The 20924-nt window shown below is 38.3% G+C and overlaps 3 protein-coding genes across 3 annotated transcripts; 1 reads left to right on the plus strand and 2 right to left on the minus strand.

Annotated features, from left to right (window-relative positions):
• Nucleotides 1-53: 53 nt before the first annotated feature.
• Nucleotides 54-2699, minus strand: LOC106140273 (small nuclear ribonucleoprotein Sm D3). Its single transcript, XM_013341845.2, has 2 exons — nucleotides 2246-2699; nucleotides 54-1114 (listed from the first exon to the last, which is right to left on the minus strand). Exons 1-2 carry the CDS (start codon nucleotides 2553-2555, stop codon nucleotides 1029-1031), a joined length of 396 nt encoding a protein of 131 aa, XP_013197299.1. The 5' UTR covers nucleotides 2556-2699; the 3' UTR covers nucleotides 54-1028.
• Nucleotides 2700-3323: 624 nt separating this feature from the next.
• LOC106140272 (zinc finger protein 771) lies at nucleotides 3324-10360 on the plus strand. Its single transcript, XM_060950648.1, has 8 exons — nucleotides 3324-3617; nucleotides 3806-4147; nucleotides 4374-4541; nucleotides 4951-5112; nucleotides 5521-5624; nucleotides 6262-6345; nucleotides 7568-7719; nucleotides 7969-10360. Exons 1-7 carry the CDS (start codon nucleotides 3456-3458, stop codon nucleotides 7668-7670), a joined length of 1125 nt encoding a protein of 374 aa, XP_060806631.1. The 5' UTR covers nucleotides 3324-3455; the 3' UTR covers nucleotides 7671-7719; nucleotides 7969-10360.
• A 15-nt stretch (nucleotides 10361-10375) lies between these two features.
• Nucleotides 10376-14575, minus strand: LOC106140283 (alpha-ketoglutarate-dependent dioxygenase alkB homolog 7, mitochondrial). Its single transcript, XM_013341859.2, has 5 exons — nucleotides 14334-14575; nucleotides 13514-13704; nucleotides 12645-12821; nucleotides 11828-11952; nucleotides 10376-11229 (listed from the first exon to the last, which is right to left on the minus strand). Exons 1-5 carry the CDS (start codon nucleotides 14452-14454, stop codon nucleotides 11094-11096), a joined length of 750 nt encoding a protein of 249 aa, XP_013197313.2. The 5' UTR covers nucleotides 14455-14575; the 3' UTR covers nucleotides 10376-11093.
• Nucleotides 14576-20924: the final 6349 nt, after the last annotated feature.

Here is a 20924-nt window from a genome sequence, read left to right on the forward strand (position 1 = left end):
GAACATCAAGATAAGTTTGATTAATCTTGAGAGTGGGTAAAGAAAACCAAGAGTGCGGCTGGTCATAACATATATTTCCATCCTCAAAACATCACACTGTTCACACAATGCTACCTGCACTCCATGATATATCATTCTCACTTAAGGAGTATTTCTTTAAGAATATATATCTTATGAAGCAAATTCACAATGGGTTTTTAAAGATATGACGTGTGTGCTTAGTCAGGATCTTAACATATAACAGGCAAAGTAGGTGGATGGATACAATTTCAGACTGTTCCTGGTGGAAAATAGGGATGGGTGTTAAATGAACGAATTGTTTATTTCAACCGTTTATCTTTTATTAACCATTAGACTAATTTAAAGTTGAATGATGAACTAGTTTACTTGTGAACATCTTCATTCTCGGTACCAATCACGCGCAGCGCGACTGACTAGGCGTTAGTTCGTTCGTTCACGCGTTTACATATCCCGTCAACGTCGACTAGTTAACTCATGAACATCTTCATTCTCGGTTAGTTCGTTCGTTCACGCGTTTACATATCCCGTCAACGTCGACTAGTTAACTCATGAACTTATTTCCTTGCCCATTCAATCAAGTTAACAGAATGTCATTCCGTCCATGACGTCAACTAGTCGAAAATTTTATTGTTTTATATAAATCGGTTCACGTATGACCAATATCAACAGAAAAGTCCAAATAATCATCAACGTTATATACCCACTACAATATATGTCTCACTTAATTCTTTCTTTGAAAACATTAAATGTTCCATAACCCATTACTATCCTAGGCGCAACTCTATTTAGCTGAAGACATTAGTCGAAAGATTTTCACGAGCAAGTTACTGTTTTTTGCTTGATGCCAAAATATTGCATTATATTATAAAAATTATTAACTAGGGCTTTTTTTCGATCCACCTAAAATACCCAAACACATCACACGGAATTATATACAAGACTGACTTATCTTAACTACAAATTAAAAGATTTTAGCCTAAAATTAGCAGTTTGTACTCGGCTCAGCCCTAGCGTCTCGAGGGCCCCGAGCCGCCCTGCCAGCCGCCGCGGTGCCCGCCGCCGCCGCGCCCGCCCGGCCGGCCTCGACCCGCAGCTGAAAACAAATAATTTAATCATGAGCAATGAATATGGATTAAATGAAAGAATTATATACTCTGCCAAGATAGTCTCTACAAGAAAAAGGTGTGATTTAAAACTATTTACAAATACATTTCTGCTATAAGTCTTACATAATGAGGGATCTGATAGATTAATTCTTTATTACACCATAAGAGTAAAACATAAAAACGGCACAAAAGGGACAGAGATGGTACAAAGGTCTCTGGCCTGATGAAAATTAGTAAAAATCTATGTAAGGACATTACTAAAACATATATATTATTTATCATTAAAATTACCCTAGAATTAATATATCTGCCATAGGGAACCACATCAATATAAAAAAAGAATAGGACCACTATTCTTAATCTTATCCCCAAGAATGTGGTAAAGGCGCCGAAGGGATAGGCTAATTAACTTGGGATTCATCTTTTAGGTAATGGGCTTGCAACCTGTTACTATTTGAATCTTAATTCTATCATCTTAATTCTATCATTCAGCATAAGCCTGCAGGCTCTGTCTTCCCCGCAAGGGATATAGACATGATTATATGAATGATGAATGAATTAACATAACACTTCATTATAAATAAAGGTTTTTTAGTTGAAATACAAAATACCCTTGATCACACAAACTAATATCCTAAATGAGAGCTGATTTATGTTAACCTGACTTATTCAGTCCAAAGAAGCCAGGACACAAGCCTGACCAGTACCAGGAGTACCAGGATACATGATATTTTCCGTTGGCTTAGTTTTCCCTGCGCAAGGGTAGTCTTGATTGTATGTATGTATCAATGTACAATGAGTACAAATGCCTCCACTGCATCACTTTATTACATTATTCAAGAAAATGAATTCATAAATAAATGCAGGTTACTTATCTTCTTTGTTAATTTTTTACTTGTTTAGTTGTATGTGATAGTAAACAAACAAAGATATTCAAGACACTTCTTTTGGTACAGAACGGAGTGAAGACCAGTTTTATAGTTATTTAATCTTAGTTTTTCAACATGTTTTTAGGTTACTGGGTTGACAGTCAATTCACTGTAAATATTATTGATGCTTTTAAACTAAATTCGTATCTGGTTTACTCTAAGAACATTGTGATAAAGCTTAAGACTCACCTTGTGCCCTCAATATAGCACTCTTGCCGCGACCGGCGGTTGGTTTATTCCCTTGTCGTTTGAACATAGGGGCATTCTTCAACATGTCCGGTAATATCAGAAATCGGATCTTTGAGCCTCTGATATACACATTCTCCAACTGGGCAACGCGTCCATCGCGGTAGGTCACTGTCACCAGAGTCATCTGGCAATTCATGTTATCCTCGGCTTCTATTAGCTTTCCGCGATAAACTTCGCCGGTATTAGTTTCGCAGGTCACTACATGACCCTCTGCCTCGTGAAGTACTTTAATAGGCACACCGATAGACATGTTTGTAGATGATCACAAAAAAATGCTATTTAGAATACAAATTAAATCCGTATATTTGAGGATGAATCTAGATAAAATTTTCAAACAAGAGAACAAACAAAATAATGGCGTCGGTATTTTGTTATACTGTCAACTGTCAACAAAACTAACTGTCATGTTATGTTATTCTCACTGTCATTTATTTTTTTTATTATTTTATATATTTGTAGATGTAGATAAAATATAAAATTCAAAATCTATTACAATATATTAAGTGTATATACGAAACCATTTATAAAACATAGTTGTTTGAGTATTATTTCAAAGTATAAAACCGGTACCAGTGTATTTTTGTACGTAGTACTAGCTTTAGCACTTCAGATGATATAATACAACTTCTTTATGTACAAAGTCCGAGGTGCCAACGAGCTCTTTTATGTGGCATATTTATTGAGTCCTGGCAGACGACTCATTATCACAAAACAAGACGTCTCAGATGCTTCTTTTTATGTGACGGCATGATTAGAATAGTTATTTTTTAGATTCTCGCTGATACCTCTTGCCTTCGCCTCTGAATGGCGTATTGGATTCGATGTGTATCTAACATAATGTATTTATTATAAAGTATCGTTGAATTGTTATCTCATAACGTCTCAAACTTACTACAAGGCTAACTCAAATTAATAAAAAATCTGAATTTGAATCTGCCATTCCCAGAAATTAAAAAAAAAATCAGCGGTAAAACGTCAACGTCAATGTGACAACATCAATTTAAAAATAAAACAAAATAGAAACATAGATAAACATATCTCTATTTAGTTTCTGATAGAAAAAATAAGCTTGCTTGTTCCTGTGCTATTTTAATTACTAATTATCGGTTTATTATATCTATCACTTATAAAATTGCAAGTCACTGGCTTCATGGCTTCCGCAGTGATGAAACTCGAAGCGGAACAGGAAAGTTGCTGTGTTTGCGGTTCGGACGGTGGCGGTGAGCTAATGACGCCTGAGGAGCACGATACTGCTGCTGGCCCCATGCAGGTGCCTCTGCGGGCCATGCTGCTGCATCTCAACAACAACAAGGTATCTAAATCAAGCAGGAAAACGAATGTTTTGGTGATCATAACCTCAAACTTTATTATTACTGTTGGTTTATTTCACAGATATATATATATCCAGAATAATGAGAATGAAGAACAGCTTTTGATCATTATAATAAACATCTTAAAGTAGTTTTAATTAAGTTTTTTCTAAAACATTGTTTTTTGCAGGTGTTGCCTGATGGGCGTCTGTGCTTAAACTGTGTTCGACGTACAATCGACGCCTACGAATTCAGTTCTAACCTCTCAAATAAAGGTGTTCCTCCATTGAGCGAGAAAATCCGCGCTTTGAGGCGACGGCTTCACGAGTTAACTCAAAAAATTGATGTCTTTATTGTTGTGGGAGGGCCCGGAATGAATGCGGGGGGTTCCTACAGTGAGGAAGATATTATCATGGTGGATAAAGATGCCCTAGCAGCGGCAACAGCAGCAGATGAAGAAGACTCGGAGAAGTCAAAGAATGCCCGTGGAGAAACTGTGTATCAGTGTACTGTGTGCCCACTTTCTTTCCAGGTATGTTTTATCTTATTATGAATTATTTATTGTTTGTTAGACAGACCTGTGGCTGTTCCATAGTAGATTAGGAGATGTCTTGTCCAAAGTCAGGTGGGTGGGTGTATGTGATGTGATATCGCTAGCCAGCTGGTGTCCAAATTCTTTTGTATGTATCTATCTGCACAGAGAAAAGAATAAGAAGTATGCAGGGATCATGATTAAAACAGTTGACCTTACGTTCCAGCGTGTATCAGAGTACCGCGAGCACGCGAGCTCGCACCCGGCGACGGCGCTGCACTCGTGCTGGAGTTGCGGCGCGCAGTTCTCGTCGCGCGCGGCCGCCCGCGAGCACGCGCGGCTGCACGAGGCGGACCGCGCGCTCATGTGTTATCTGTGCCAGGCCACTTTTCAGGTAGGTTGGTGTTTTAGGATAAGTGTTTTGAAGAAAGATGAAATAGCTGTTCAGCCAAATAAAGTTGTAACTGAACATATTTGAACAATTAAAAAAACTTGTTTGCTCTTATATATGTCTGAATTTATCTTAGGAGTATTAGAAATAATATAAAAAAGTCAATAAGAAAGAACACTGGTTTTATTCTTTAAGAGTTTATTAAAATTTTGCATGATAATATGTAATTGCCAAACTACTTTGTTTGTCTGGTATCCCTGCAAATGTTCATAATATAATCTATATCATGTAAAATAACTTTTGAATATGAGAAAATTTGGAAGGTGGACTCTGAACCCTTAGGCATTGCAGTAGATAACTGGGAATCAACCAGCAAAGTTAATAGAGATTCAACGTTCCTGTGTGCCCGCAGTCGCCGTGGGAGCACCGCCGCCACTGCGCGGGCTGCGCGGGCGGCGGCGCGTGCCCGCTGTGCGGCGCGCGCGTGTTCTCGCGGCCCGCGCTGGCGGCGCACGCGGCCGCCGCGCACGGCCGCGGCGCCGCGCCGCCGCTGCTGTGCGCTGTCTGCTTCAAGGTCAGTCTCACCGCCGCGCCAGTGGAAACCGCGGACTGAACTGTCCCCTATTATGAGCGAGATAGCAGGGGTCATTTTGTTTTTGAATTTTAAGTTTAATTTATTTGTTTTGATGTTCTTATTTTATTGAATAATCATTCGCAGGTAGCGACAGTGTTCTTAGCAAAACAACTAATAGTATCAGTTTTGGTGAGAACTCTGTCGCAATCTGTGTGTGACGTCATCCCCCCTAAATATGAGACGTATAACACAAAACCAAAGAGGTTCTCCTTCCGAGAACTTAATTCTCTGCAATTAGGCCACCTGCGACTTTTTGCATAAAGGGTAAAATATAGCGGCTACAATCCCGTGATTCGGCCCGTATAACCGCAAGGTGGTAAGTAAGGACACCGTATTGCAACGTTGCAGGCGTTCGAGGCGGAGGAGGACTACAGCGCGCACGCGCTGGCGCACCGGCGGGCCGACCACTTCGTGTGCGGCTACGACGGCTGCATACTGAGGTTCGGCACCAGGTGAGGGGATCACATTCTATACACTACTAGCGGTCCCGGGAAACGTTGATTTTCCATATATATTTTTTTAAAGTTATTTCTAGTTCAAAAAAGGAGGTTAAGGGTGGATAACCCTTACCACTAAGGGGTATGAAAAATAGAATGATCGATTCTCAGACCTACTCAATATGCTCACAAAATTTCATGGGAATCGGTCATGCCGTTTCGGAGGAGTACGGAACGAACATTATGACACGAGAATTTTATATATAAGATTACTGCAGGAGTTTATACGATATGAGTGCCAGATCTCTAAAGAAAAATATTAAATTAAAAAATCACAATCACAAACAGAGAAAAAGAGCATATATAAAATACACATGTTAAAAATTTAATAACACTAAAAAAAAATAATTTAAACCTGACTACAAAAAACACTAATAGCTAAAAATTAAACTAACAGTACGGTTAAATATATATTTTAGCATTTATATTTAGTAAATTTGTATTTTAGCGGGGCATTGAGTTTAAAAACGGCGTACGAAGTCGCGAGCAAAAGCTAGTCTTCCTATAAAATTTGATAATATTTTTTTCTGTTAAATTTGTGCATGATTTCGGATCCAGTCAGTGTATCCATAATGTTGTACTTTGTCGCCAGAACCAACCTGCTGTCGCACATCCGCGCGGCGCACGCCAGCGCGCCGCCGCCGCCCGCCCCGCGCTGCGCGCAGTGTGGCCGCACGTCAGTCACTGCTTACTGCTTCTTCCTGCGGCCCCCGCAGCACGCGCGCGCGAAGCCGTGTTTATCGCGCAAAAAATAGTCGCTGTCCCGTTTCACGTCATAATAACAAGCGAAACAGCGATAGTTTTTCGCGCGATTAGAATGGCGTCGCGCGAGCCATGCTAAGGGGGTTGGTGTTGGTCTCAGTTACATCTCTTTGCCACTCCGGAGAGGAGCCCCGGGTGCAACTTAGATCGGGTGAATCCGGTTTTTATACGAAGCGACTCACATCTGACCTCTGCAAAGTAACCTAACTCATGTTGAATCTTGGTTACACGTCTACCTCACCGAAAGAGCATCGGTTAGCACTCTAAGAATCATTGGGACGTGGCTGAGGTAGGATTTAAATTAGTCGCCTCTCTCCTCCCATACGCGTTAAATAGTAAGGTAATTATGAACATATAAAATCTGTCTTTTATAGCTGAATATGGTCTACTGTCTTCCAGATTTTTGGTTCTGTCTATCCCGTAAAGAATTGAGACGTGATTATTAAATATTTTGCTTTTCCAAAAGGTAGGCACAGTGGCGTAGCGTGAGTGTCTGCTACCCGAGGCGGAAGACAATTTTGCCGCCCTTTTATTTAGGTATTTTAATTTGATGTACAGTATACATCATTATAGAGAATTTTTCGACGATAACAGTCATCATTATTTTGCATTATACAGGTTAGATTTTAAATAAATAAGCTTGTCTAAGTTTTATAATCACATTTATTAATACAATTTTTTTTAATTTAACCTATTTCATACCTACATTGATATAACTTAGTTACCTACCTATCACTTAAGATTATTTTATTTAATCTTGTCTATCATCAAGGTGTACCTACGATATACGATGTAAGGTGTACGACGATAGACAAGATTAAATAAAATCTATTTCTAATTAGAACTAGAACGATACTATAATTTTATATTAACGAGTTTTTGTTAGAATTAAAAACAAAACTTTGGTCTTCAATAAAAAAAATATACGTCTACTTTTTTTAAGAGCAAAATTTATTATTTGTTGTAAAATTTTGCCGCCTCCTAAAAGTGACGCCCGGGGCGGTCCGCCCCTGCCGCCCCCACTACGCTGCGCCACTGCCATAGGCAGAGACCACGTCTTTCCATTCACGACGACCGGTGCATACTTCTCCAGTAGACTTTTAGTGATAAGGTTCACATAGCTGTATCTACCCCAGGTTCGGGTCGGCGGCTGCGCTGAAGCGGCACGCGCGCGCGCACGCCCGCGCCGAGGCCGACGACGGCGCCGAGTACCTCGAGATGGACGCGCTGGACGACTGACTCGGCAGTATTCGACGCCGCAGAATAGCGCGACCTGCCGCCGAATCAGGTCGGATGAAAACTCAATAAAATAATGACTTTATTACCAAATACATTAAAGTTAGAATGCAAAGACCTGCTATTTCGCTTGTAACATTTAGCGGACCGTTCAGTTCATAAAATTTTGTGTGTATATCTAGACTAAGAGTTCAAAAACAAACAAGGCAAAACTATGTTCAAGTTAACTGATGTTACTTTTTATTGCAATGTTTTCCTGTAATATTTCTCTATCGTTTGACCATTTTTTTCTATTTTTCAGATGGCACGATTAAAACCACATTACTTATCGATATTCTACTGAGTTATGACGGTTAATATTTATAATTTGCTATTTATCCGCTGGAAGACGAGTGTTAATGTTATAAAATAATAAGGTTCATTTTGTTGTGTATTGGAAAGGCGTACGGAATGAGGAACACTGACTGATGATAATATGTACTCGTTATATTTATTGTGTAATTTGTAAAATTGGTATTATTGTCTCCAATTACCTACTGGAGATAATAATGCGTATATGTGCGTAATTTTAATGAAGTACTTGTTAATTTCAAATTGGGAAAATGTTTGTAAAAATATTCAGCCGAACATGTGGTGACAGCAGCACCTGTATCTATTTGTAAGTTATGTATTTTTCCATTTAACTGTAGTGAAATGTAGAATTTATCATCATTTTGTACTTGGATATTTTGAAGTATAATGTAGTTTGTGTATTTCATATATCTCTTCATCCGGATCACTATCTATTTCTATTTCAATTTGTCAACCTTTGTTCAAACGAAATTTGCCGAGATAAAATAAAATAACTACGTGTTGGTAAATAAAAATAAAACTATAATATAAAAACTCAAAACATAAACATATCGTGAGTAATTCCAATTCATGACAACCATTGTGAAAAAATTAACAAAAGAAGATCATTTTCTCTTCACTTGAATATTAACTTTTTGTAAGCGGCCAGTGTGCTATACAATTTTAAACAACCTTTAAAACAAACTGACTGTATATGTCCTTTGACTTTACAATTTTTGCAGAATAATTTGTCTTTCAGTTTACATTTTCTTGCTGTATGGTTTGTTTTGCCACAGCAGAAACATTTAATATTATGTTTTTCTTCTGCATTTTCATTCTTATTGTATGTATTTCCATTGTATTTATTTTCCTTCTTTTTGTATAGTGAAACTTTATTTATATTTCCTTGTATTTCGGTGCCCATCTCCTTCGACTCAGTTTTTGATGTTATAGAGACATAGCAATTTTTAAAATGTCCTCAAATTTAGTTTCAGGTGATTCTTGAAGTAGCCTTTCCTTTATTTCAGAACTGCGTAGCCCTCTAACGAACTGCACCCGCGAGTGAGTTTCAAATGTTGTTTTTCTACAATGATTGCAGATAAAATTGCATTTTCCACCTATTTCTTTCAATCCAGCGACATAATTTGCAATACTCTCATACTCTTGCTGGGTACGAAGGCAAAACTTATGTTGTTGGGTAACCTCACCAGGTTCTGGGGCAATATGGTTACTTAGAATTTTCACCAAGTCGTTGTATGTTTTTGATTCCGGTGTACTCGGAGCTGTAATGTTTTTCAATAGCTGAGTGTTTGGGACCGATACAATTCAGAAATATTTGTAATTTTGATTACTCGTTGGTTACGCCCTTCAATGTAATGTCATTTTGTAATCGTTGTAAATAACTTTTAAATGATCCGTTGATTTCATCATATGGCTGTAATGAAATGCCAGTAATGGGTTTTGTATCTTTATCCATTAACGCTTGTTGTAATTTTTGTTGTTCCTGCACACCTCTCATAGCTTCCACCATCTGAGCCAGATGTGCGATTTGCGTAGCCTCCATTGCTACTGATTTTGAACCCGTGGATTCACGGATACCTAAGTTAGGTGGATGCACTGGTCACAAACTTTTCACTTTTGACGTGGCTGTCACGGCGTGCTCGCGTCACCGGCCATTGTACAGTTTTCTTGTTCCCTTCGTATCGTTTACGATCCTCGTCGCCACTGTTGTGTATTAGAAAGGCGTACTGAATGAGGAACACTGATTATACATGGTGACATTTAAAACAACTGCATCCTTTTAAACATAGACTAAACCCATGCTTCTGAGCCGTTTGAGCCTATTTTTATTAAAATTAAACGTCATCATTTTCACATTTAAAAAACCCTCAAAAACTCATCACACGCTTTATTAAAGACCAATACCACAAAAAGAAATTAAAACTAAACATGTAAATAAATGTCTGAAAAATAAATTATTTTTCTAGTATCAAGATCAAGTACAGAGTTGTCGAGATCGCTCAGCTCTGAATCTTACGCGTCGCTTTTCCGCCGGCCGGGGTGATATGACGTATGTAGGATGTATGGATTTTGATACTTTCATTTTTTTTTCGTACTTTCTGAAATATGAACCGATATTTCTTTTAACGTTTTTAAATATCCTTTAGATGAGTACACTTAACAGTAAAATTTACGCAGTTGAATTAAAAGTCACCTGTATGTACTCGATGTATTTATTGTGTAATTTGTACAATAATATGTAGCATCTATGTAATGGCTGACATCATGAATCCTCATTTCCGACAGGTCCGTGTAGGTAGCGCTCGGGTATATACAGTAAATAAAATAATTTTTCAACATCATATTTTCTTTTATTCTAAGACTAGATTATAATACATCTTCGTATAAAACAAATGTAATAAGAAATCCATACCTAAGTAATAAATTAACTATCTAATAAATTCATAGCGTACAAAATTAGCGCGATTCAGAACTCGCTCGCATTTAACAAAATATTAATCACAAAAAAATATGTACGAATTGTCACTGTTTATATTTTTAAATTTAAAATGTATACAGTATGTATACATACATACATAAAATCACGCTTCTTTCCCGGAGGGGTAGGCAGAGACTACCTCTTTCCACTTGCCACGATCCCTGCATACTTCCTTTGCTTCATCCGATTTTATATGACAAACAAGCGCCATAGAAACCGTAAAATATAGATACATATAATTTTTTTTTAAATAAAATTATGTGCGGTATTATCATACGATTGCGGTACTATCATTACTACATTTTGAATCGCGCCAATGTGAATTTGTACATTTTAACAATCTATTTATACATTATCATAAGGCACAGTTTACGATAAGACAGGTGCCTTATCAATATCTTTTAAACATAACCCTTCTTTTGACGTCGGTTAAAAACACCAGCCCTCATAGCATAGCACGCGCGACGCAATTGTTATCGCGTGAAAAGAAAAACTATTGCTGTCTCGTTTCACTTCACAATGAAAAGCGAAACGGCGTCGCGTCTGCCACGCCAAGGGGGCTGTTGTACTCGCCCGTTATCCTCCCCCGGGCGAGCCTACTCGGTGCCGGCGGGCGCGGGCTGGCTGCGCGTGATGAGCGCGAGCCGGCGCGCGCGCCGCAGCACGGCGCCGCGCCACGCGCTGCGCTCCGCGGGCAGCACGGCGTGCGTGAACTGGTAGCGGGCGCAGCCGCTGCTCACAGGGACATACATACAAATAATATCACGTGAACATGCCTTGCGGGGCAGACAGAGACAACAATCTTAAAAATTTATAGTGAAATTGAGGTTCAAATAAGGCCAGATTGTCTACAAGAAGAATCCCAAGTTCATTAGCCTTTCCCTTAGTCGCCTTTTACTTCATCCATGGTAAAGCTATGGAGACATATACAGAAAATTTAATATTGAGTCTTTTTACATTCTTAAATGAATATGTAAAAAAATACTGTATCGTATTCCTGGTATAAGTTTTGATGTCTGTCGTCACCTCCCTGGAGAGAAGCTTGGCGAGAGAGATAGTTACAGCCTTCGTATGGCCACGCAATCAAGATGCATTCCAAAATTACCAAGACCTTCCTAATTCTAACTGAACCTGAATCTGAATTGTTTCCAATGAAACAATTCCCACCTGGTCATAGACGCACCTAGGGCTCTATAAAGATTTAAGGACGCAACCGGGACTGACGCCAGGAGGATTTCAATTCTCATTTCAGCAGTTATTCTTCGTCATACAACAGCATCAAATCGCATTAGGTTTATAATATCGAGAGCTAGCTCTAAGGATGCCTTACCGCATGATGTACAAGGCGCGCCTCTCAAGCAGCGCGTCCAGCTGCAGGTGCGGCGTCGTCTCGTGCTGCAAGCGCATCACTGCCGAGGACAGCAAGCAGAGGCCCGCTATCACTTCTCCGCAGAACTGGAAGTTAATAACATCTCTTGTGTGGAAAACTACACTATGGATAAAGATACTTAGAAAAACTTCCAAGTTTTATCTGTTAATCAGGGGCTGTGAAGTCTCCAGAGGTCTCTCATCTTGCTCATGAATATTGATATCTTGCTATATATTATATTATAAGTCACGCATCTTTCCACTTAACACGATCCCAGCATCCTTCTTTCATTTTATCCACATTCATAACTCTCTTCATGCAAGCTCGTCAGTTTCGGGTACCCCTGACATGACCTTTTACCAGAACGTCTCTGATTTGATCAATGTATGTACATTCGTCAAGGCCTTGCCACTCCACCCGTCCCATTCACACTCCCTTTGTTTATTTGTTTAGTCAACCTACTTTCGGTCATCCTCTCGACATGACCAAACAATGAATCTCAACTTTCTCAACATCTCAGCTGAATGTTGCCGGTTCTGTCCTGTGAGATATAAAAAGTATTCTCTCGTCTATATTTCTATTCTAAGTTTAGAAAGTTGTGAAGTTGACGTTGTTAAAGAAAATGCTGCAGTGCAGTTAGTTACCGCTTCTTCTGCACTGACGCCTTGAAAGCGGCAGTAAATTTAGTTTTAAGTAATTTATTTGACGTCAACCAATGTTGTTCAAAATTTTCCATGTTTTACATGTCAAACTGTCAACAGCATTGAAGGCAACTCACCCGCACAGCATCGATATGAGGCTTGATGAACCCGGCCGCGGCCAGGTCCAGCACGTGCGCGAGCGGCAGCGGCGCGGCGCCCGGGCCCCGGAACGCGGCCGCGCGCACGCGCCGCAGCACGCGCGCGTTCTCGGGGCTCCAGCCGCTGTATTCCGTCTCGCGGTAGCCTTGGATGGCCTGGGAATAACACCTCACTGTATTTTACTGTACCTTGTTCTTCTTTCTCCTGGCGTTGGACCCGGATGCAACCTCACCTTTCTGGAGAGGAGATTGAAATAGCGACTGATGGCCAGCCCATCGCCTAAATGAGGAATCCCAAGGTGATAAGCACTTGTACAAATACTACATACAACATAAAACAATGATAAATGTTCTGTAGTTTGTACGGCATCTCTCCTCAGACTATGGCGCCTCCAATCAAGCTATGCCACACCTATTTTCATATTTGAGTACCCTACCATAATCTTTCTGTTTGGAATTCTGAGAATATGAGCTTGTATGAAGTGATTTGTGAATGTGGATGAAACAAATAATAGAATATAGGGATTGTGGCAATTGGAAAAATTTAGTTTTTACCTTTTCATGAACATATGCAATTTTCTTGAGGTAAAAGTAAATAACTGACTCCGCTCATAGATTATATTTTAAAAGCCTTATGATGGAAAGTAGATTTTCTGATTAGCTGTTAAAACCGTCATTCAGATCGCTTGCAGGTATATTGGAATACCTATCACCTGGTAGTACCAGCCGTTACGTTGGTTAAAACACCATCATCAATTGGTTCATGAGAAAACGCAGCCTAAACCATTTCGTATTTGAATTCTCAATACTTAAGTAAGATTTAAAAATAATTCCAATCAATATCTTACATTATCCCAATGATCAAACTCATATCTCATTCTTTTGAGGCGGGGCTCCAGCTCCTGCACCAGTGAAGCCTCCTCTGCCTCCGTCACAAAGTTAGGCAGCACCCGCATGTCTCTCAGCACCGCAGACCGCAATTCTGGCTGCTCTGACTCCGGCCATGAGGGCAAGATTTCTACCAAGGATGGATCTGCATCTGAAAATTTGAATTATTGTAAATACTATTCTTTTGATCACATTTTTATGAATCACTGGACAGAGACAAAACTGCTAAAGCTTTAAGCTGGATAGCTCACAGCCATTATACATTATATGTATATGACATTATAGCCCTTTGCAATAATGAAGAATCTCAAGTAAGGAATCTATAAGAGAAAAAAAACAGCTGGCACGAAAAATGTTTGATTTCTTTTTTTTTATTTAACTTCTATCATTTATTATTATTATTTATTTATATTTTATCATTTTAACTATTATTTAACAAACTTTTTAATTCCCTAGCACCGCTGTCTACTTGTTATTTTAAATATGTATCCTTCATATTGAATGGCAAAGCCTCCTCTGTACTAGTTTCACTGAAAATCAGCGCATTGTGTAACCTCATCATAGGCATGCATATGCTAAGTGGAAACCCTTTTGGTCGCATCATGTAATTTTTTTTATTTCTATGTTTATGAACAATGTAATGTTACCTCTGGCGCCAAATAAAGATTTTTCATTCTTTCCTTCTTTATCATGTAATTTTTTATTATAAATTAGGTAATGAGAAAAGTTAGTTAACTTTTGCGCCAAATCAATGTAATGAAAAAAGTTAGTTAACTTTACCTGGGATTTTGTCAACAATTTCTGGGGGCGGCTCTACGTCTGTTACAATTTTCTTAGCGCTGATAAAATATGTAGACTTGACTTTGCAGTTCTTGAATTGATTCCATGCTAACAAACGCATTTCTTTAAACTTTAATATATTTGACTTCCCTTTTTCCTCCGGGGCTTTGGGGGAGTTCCCACGTACGATTTCGATTATTTTCGATTCCAAGTTTTGGTTACATTGCCAAATTTTGATTGATTGAGTAAATGACATTATATTTGACATTGACAGTGAGGGAAGGTAGGCAGACTAACACAGCACTGCACAGACGTTACCACAAATATTTACACAGTCATCTACAGAGTTACATTTAAAACAACTGCATCCTTTTAAACAAGACTATACCCATGTTTCTGAGCTGTTTGAGCCTATTTTTATTTAAATTAAACGTCATCATTTTCACATTTAAAAATCCTTCAAAAACTACGTTACACGCTTTATTAAAGACAATAAATGTCTGAAAAATAAATTATTTTTCTAGTATCAAGATCAAGTAAAGTACAGAGTTGTCGAGATCGCTCAGCTGAATGAATTGTGTCGTTGACCTCTGAATCTTACGCATCGCTTTTCCGCCGGCCGGGGTGATCTAACGTATTTAGGATCGTAAATTTTGATACTTTTATTTTGTTTCGTACTTTCTGAAATGAACCGATATTTTTCTTTTAACGTTTTTAAATATCCTTTAGATGAGTACACTTAACAGTAAAATTTATGAAGTTGAATTAAAAGTCACCCTGTATACTTCTATACTTCTATCTATACTAATATTATAAAGCTGAAGAGTTTGTTTGTTTGAACGCGCTAATCTCAGGAACTACTGGTAGGAATTGAAAAATTATTTTTGTGTTGAATAGACCATTTATCGAGGAAGGTTTTAGGCTATATAACATCACGCTGCAACTATAAGACGAGAAGAAATAATGGAATATGTGAAAAAAAAACGGGGAAAATTGTTCATTCTTGAGGGCTTCTGTTCAAACTATTTATGACTAAAACTGGCCACTTAGAAAAAAAGAAAAACCAAAATAGAATGTTAAGTCAGATGTTGTTTAAAAGCATATTAATGTGAAATATCAGTCCATAGTAGTTCATATTAGTTCAGTTCATCAATAGATCTTAATTGTATTGTCAAACTACCTTAATCAGTTATTACAGTTCAGTGTTATATTTAAGCAAATGCAGTTTTACTTTTATCATCATAACTTCCCACCGTCAATTTTCCAAAATCAAACCAAGAAATGATGCCAAAAGTAACTATTCCACGCGGACGAAGTCGCGGGCACGGCTAGTCGTTTCTAAAGAGATAATTTTTAAGCCGATGCAGTAATTTTTCTTAAAATTTTTGGTTAAACACAGTACCATTAATAAAAGTAAGAATAATTAAACTACATACATTGATGTTCTTGCTTGCACACAAGCAAAGCCAAAAAAAAGGATTTTTATCTATGATCGTAGCATTTAAAAAAAAAACAATTGTGTATGTTTTGTTGTAATTTGTTTATTTCGTTTCAATAGTTTACAATTGTATATTTATATCTGTCGCTTACAAATGTTCAATCAAAATGGTTTCACAATTAAAATATTGTTCGCAACATTCTACGTAAATGAAGTAAATTGATGAAGATTTTGAGATGATTAACGTACGTTATGGAGTTGTTACCGAACGAGGTGCTCCTTATGATATTCGAGCGCGTTCCGCCACGAGACCTGCTGGCAAACGCCGGCCGCGTCTGCCGACGATGGGAACAGCTCGTGAACCGGCTCGCACTGGCTATACGCAAACCAGGTGACATCGGAAAGTTGCACCACGGGATTGTCACCATAGAACTTACCACGCGCGTAGAGTCGCTGAATGTGTTCCTAAACACAGTCTCTGAAACTTGTCCGCTTCTACGAAACCTAACCGTGCATTCCATGAATACATTCAGCCACTTAAATTTAGGCTCTATTAATCGTATGCCCTTTTTGGATCACTTGGACATTTTCGTACAATCACGCGTTGTAGACGAGCATTTCTTGCCCGTTCTGATGCGATTATCTTCCGTAGTCATCAACGATACCGTGCGCCCGGGTGTCCTTATCGAACTTATTCGGAACAAACGTCTTCGTGCACTTTACATGTATGGGAATGCATTGTGTTACCCACACCGAGAATTAGCATATTTAGTTTCAGCACATTGCAATCAGCTCCAGGAGCTCACACTGCGCTGCACTGATCTGCCGGACGAAGCTTACTCTATCATCTCACAATGCAAGTTCCTTACCTCCTTGCAACTATATTCATGCAGGATGATGAGATCAACAGGTGTGATGTGCATTACAAGACTCAGACGGTTGAAACGGTTGCACATCACCGGTGCACAGTTGGTTCGTTGTAGAGCTATGAGAACATTTGTGATAAATCTTCCTTTGTTCCTTGAGGAGTTGGTCCTCAGTGCTACTAAGTTCTCAGATGCACATGTACCACTTCTGATTGCAAGATTGCCGTGGTTGCAGACACTAGAGATTTGGAGATGTGCTCTAAAAAGAAACGGTCTTATGAGTTTGGTTAGAGGGCTGGATGTATTAAAAACTCTTGATACAGATGTTCACTTGTCAGAGGGGCATATTGACATCATAGCTCAGCATAAATGCTTGAGAATATTGCGATGCTATATGGATAAAAGTTTTAAACAAAACCTATTAACTAAAGTCAAAAATAATGGTGAAACCCTCAAAGTGTTGTCAGCACGAGCCAAATTTAGCCAAAAGTTCATTCACAATGGCCAAGAAGGGTTTCGTGCAGGACTTAATTATTTTTCAACACGAGACCTTAACATATTACCACGTAATTATTTTTATGATGAGGAAGTGTTCTAGCTGTAATGTTGATAGTGAAAGAACAGTGCAAAAACCTTATTGTATTTTTAAGAATATAAACAGGGGTTTCCTTCCAATGGTTGTAATTTTATGGGTACAACCTTCAACTCAACCTAATGAGAATCATGTCCAAGTATTTCTGTTGACCTGTTGGAAGATCTTGTGGTGGTAATCAAGCCTTAAGCTTCACTCCCACTGTTATAGATCTCACATATCGCTTACAAAAATTTGATTGGAAATTGAACCAGGAACATCACATTTGTCCAGAGCATTTAAAGATTATAAGGACCCTTGGGATAAACTTTACTGATAGTGGTTCAGAAGACGTCTTTTAATTTATGATCTTGTCTAGTGTAGTGATAACATTTCCAGTGATTGAATGGTTTATATTGAAACCCTAATGTGTTAGTGGTTAAAAATAAGGTTTAAGGTATAGTAATTACCATTTCTACCTCAAGTACCTAGTTAAGAAAGCTCAAATTTTTTAATTAAAATGTTTTGTGTGTGTACCTACTATTTGTTTCACTAGACACCTAGCATCCACACCACCTCATGCTAATGTGGCATTATTGAATTTAGCCCCCCTGGCCTTGGTTTTAGTTACATTGTCAGACAATATTGTTTTTTTACACGGAACGACTCCCATCCCCCTTGACCTCTGCAACTTTCGCAGATATCATACTGTCATACCTAATGGATTAAAACAAAGAAATACTTAGCGTAAAGTACCCAATGTCCGACAGACCACCAATGATCGACACATAAAAAGTAAAATAAAAAAAGGATATACTAATGTTGTGTATTTGAACGTAAACGAAGCATAGGTTTAGACAAGGTTCATCCAGCTCTCATTGCAAGTGTCACTTTTTACATTCGGTCATTTTGATAAAAATGGCGGAGCTTTAAATATCGACCGGCAAAAGTTTTTAACGGAAATCCAGTTTTATTAGCGAAATCACTAAGGAGGAGTAAGGTTTATTGCTCATAACTTTTTTCGGTTTTGGTTAATTGAGACAGCTAATTATTTAACAGATGGGGACTCAAAGTCAATACTTCTTAATATTATTTTTTTTCAATTAAGGTTACTTTTGAAGCGATTACTCGATTGTCGATCATTGGTTTCTTTTTTATGCGCATGTTCCAATAATCGACAAATGTTGAAATAATTTTGTTTTAAATTATTTGCTGCTTAATTCATGGACAGTTAGCTTTTATTAGCACTTTAACAATAATCATATATATATTAAAATAAAAGAACAGTTTCCAATAATCGACATAATTGTTTTTAAGAATGGCACCTAAAAAAATTACACGCCGTTTCAAATGGCACAGGCGATAGACACAGTCAAGAAAGGAGAAAAAATTGCGACGGCAGCAAAAAAGTTTGGTGTACCCAGAATCACCTTACATGATAAAATTACTAGCAAATCTCCAGTCACATGTTCCATGGGCCCTGGCACATATTTATCCACGAAAGAGGAACCAAAGATGAATTACTCGACAGTGTACAACGCCTTATCATTGACCATTTATGAATTTATGAATTTACTACTGTGTAAGTTTAATTGATATGATTAAAAGACTAATTGAAACTTGTTTTTTATTTCTTAATCATAATTTTATTTCACAAAGCTACCATTTGAAAATTTTATTCTAGTTTAATATTGGGTGTCCATAAATAGAACATGTCGATTACTGGATTTCGATTATTGGAACATGTCGATAACTGGTTGTCGGTAAATGGATTTCTGCTGTCGAATATTAGGCAAAAAATACCATAAATTTATATTGTTATATCTTGTAAATTTTTATATCACATTCATTTCTACTTTAATATATCATGCAAAATATCCTAAAATTTTACTCAAAACTTCAAAATACGATAAAATAATAAAAATAAAACAAATGTTGTAAAAATACTAGAGTTCGTGCGTTAAAGTGTCGATGATTGGGTGTTTTACCGTACTGAAGTACATTTAAGAGACATTGTAAAGCGTCAACATTATTTTGGCGTTTCCTCTGGTTCGTTCTGTCTGGTGTGTCTGGTCTGCTCAGACGAGGACTGCCTGAGACTACAAAATGATAGTGTCACCTTGTAGGTATTACGGGAAACTGGAACTAGTCAACCAACTTGGGATAGACGGGATCTATTAGTGGCACAGGTAATCGTGAGGTCAGTTTACAGGAGAATCTTGCCCGGCCTTGATCACCGTAATCTTCAGTGGCTCCTAACAACTTTTCCAAACAATATACCAATAGTATGTAATGTATAGTGTTGTAGGTCTCCGTAATGGTGCCGTGTGGTTCTCGCCATTTAAGGTTAGGATCTTTCTCGTGGAAGACTTAAGAGACGATAAAAGGAATAAGGACTAAATGTGGCGGAGGGTGTAATTGGGAACTAACTACCTACGATGAGAAAGTGTGTAGTAGGTTTGGTCGCTCTTAAGAAGCCATGCTATCAAGACGTGCAGTATGTATCTATCGGTCGACCTTGTTAAATACCATTAAATAAACAGAAAAAGCGTAGGAACGAAACGCGAGATGTAATTACTGTTTACGCAGATAGTTCCGCTGATGGCCAGTCTCGACAAGAGCTAACAAGCGTGACGGGATCACGACAAGCAGGAGGCTGAACGAGGAAGTGACTGGACGGAATTAGCGACCACTAGCAATAATTCAGTTATTGTTTGAAGACGTGGTCACGTTGACACTTACGTAGTACGATCGTCAACAGTCGTGATGGTTCAAGGAAAGTTGTAGTAGTTGCCTACCCCTTTAGGAAAAGGCGGACTTTTATGTACCTATGTATTATAAACCTTGGGATAAGTTTTCGACTGTATACTTATTGGGATAGTGAAGGTTACCTACTTACTTATCAATTGCTTCCTGGCATTTGTCCCATCCTCACCTCTTCGGAGAGGAGCCAGGGGTGCTCCTTTAATCATGATCTTGGATTGGGTAGGTTGATGATTTCTATCTTATTTAATTAACAGGGATCTAATAGTCTCATAGGTAGATACACAATTTTCGAGGTAAATTGTTTATAGTCTTATCAGAGGCCTCCTCGACCCAGTGTAGATAGAGTTAACATACTCGTATGATCTAAGGAGTGACAGAAAAATACGATTGATTTTAGGTTCCTAAACGGAATTGCTCTGAATTTGAATCGTTCTGTAATAGTTGATGGTAGGCCTGCAGACCCGAAAAGATAGAAAGGCACTTATACGAGTATAGTTACCCAAAAGTATTAATATTAGGTATATACCTAGTTACCTAATAGGAAGACGCCCACTTTTCCGATAAACAGACAGGCCTTAAGATCATTTTGGGTAGGGGATATTGAGTACCTACCACTTATTAAATTATAAGACGCTTGATCCTATTAAAGATGTACCTAAGAAATAAATTGCACAACCAATGCACAATACTAGAAACTTAGTGAGGTTAATATCTTAAAAGATGTTGTGTTGTGATAGTTACGGATCTTAATCCCGCGAGGCGAGTTCACTTTGAACTGATAAGGTCAGCATTTCTTGTGAAATATTTAGAATACGGATTTGGGTTGTAGGAATTGACCATGATGAGACCATCACCTATGAAGGTACCTACTTATTTGTTGGATAAGAAGGCAATACCTAGATTCCTAAGCAATTGAATGAATGAACACAACGCTTAGAATGTGTTCGCTT

The sequence above is a fragment of the Amyelois transitella genome, chromosome 22, assembly GCF_032362555.1.
Source record: "Amyelois transitella isolate CPQ chromosome 22, ilAmyTran1.1, whole genome shotgun sequence".
Classification (NCBI taxonomy): Eukaryota; Metazoa; Arthropoda; class Insecta; order Lepidoptera; family Pyralidae; genus Amyelois; species Amyelois transitella.

What these genes read in the sequence shown, in the direction of transcription:
- LOC106140273 (XM_013341845.2), bottom strand. Translation starts at nt 2,555, where the DNA reads ATGTCTATCGGTGTGCCTATTAAAGTACTTCACGAGGCAGAGGGTCAT. An exon ending in TGCTATATTGAGGGCACAAG is followed by an intron (nt 1,115 to 2,245) that starts GTGAGTCTTAAG and finishes ATTTGTTTTCAG; the next exon opens with CTGCGGGTCGAGGCCGGCCG.
- LOC106140272 (XM_060950648.1), top strand. Translation starts at nt 3,456, where the DNA reads ATGGCTTCCGCAGTGATGAAACTCGAAGCGGAACAGGAAAGTTGCTGT. An exon ending in TGTGCCCACTTTCTTTCCAG is followed by an intron (nt 4,148 to 4,373) that starts GTATGTTTTATC and finishes CTTACGTTCCAG; the next exon opens with CGTGTATCAGAGTACCGCGA. An exon ending in ATACTGAGGTTCGGCACCAG is followed by an intron (nt 5,625 to 6,261) that starts GTGAGGGGATCA and finishes CTTTGTCGCCAG; the next exon opens with AACCAACCTGCTGTCGCACA.
- LOC106140283 (XM_013341859.2), bottom strand. Translation starts at nt 14,454, where the DNA reads ATGCGTTTGTTAGCATGGAATCAATTCAAGAACTGCAAAGTCAAGTCT. An exon ending in AATTGTTGACAAAATCCCAG is followed by an intron (nt 13,705 to 14,333) that starts GTAAAGTTAACT and finishes TCAAATTTTCAG; the next exon opens with ATGCAGATCCATCCTTGGTA. An exon ending in CGCGCCTTGTACATCATGCG is followed by an intron (nt 11,230 to 11,827) that starts GTAAGGCATCCT and finishes CCCTGTGAGCAG; the next exon opens with CGGCTGCGCCCGCTACCAGT.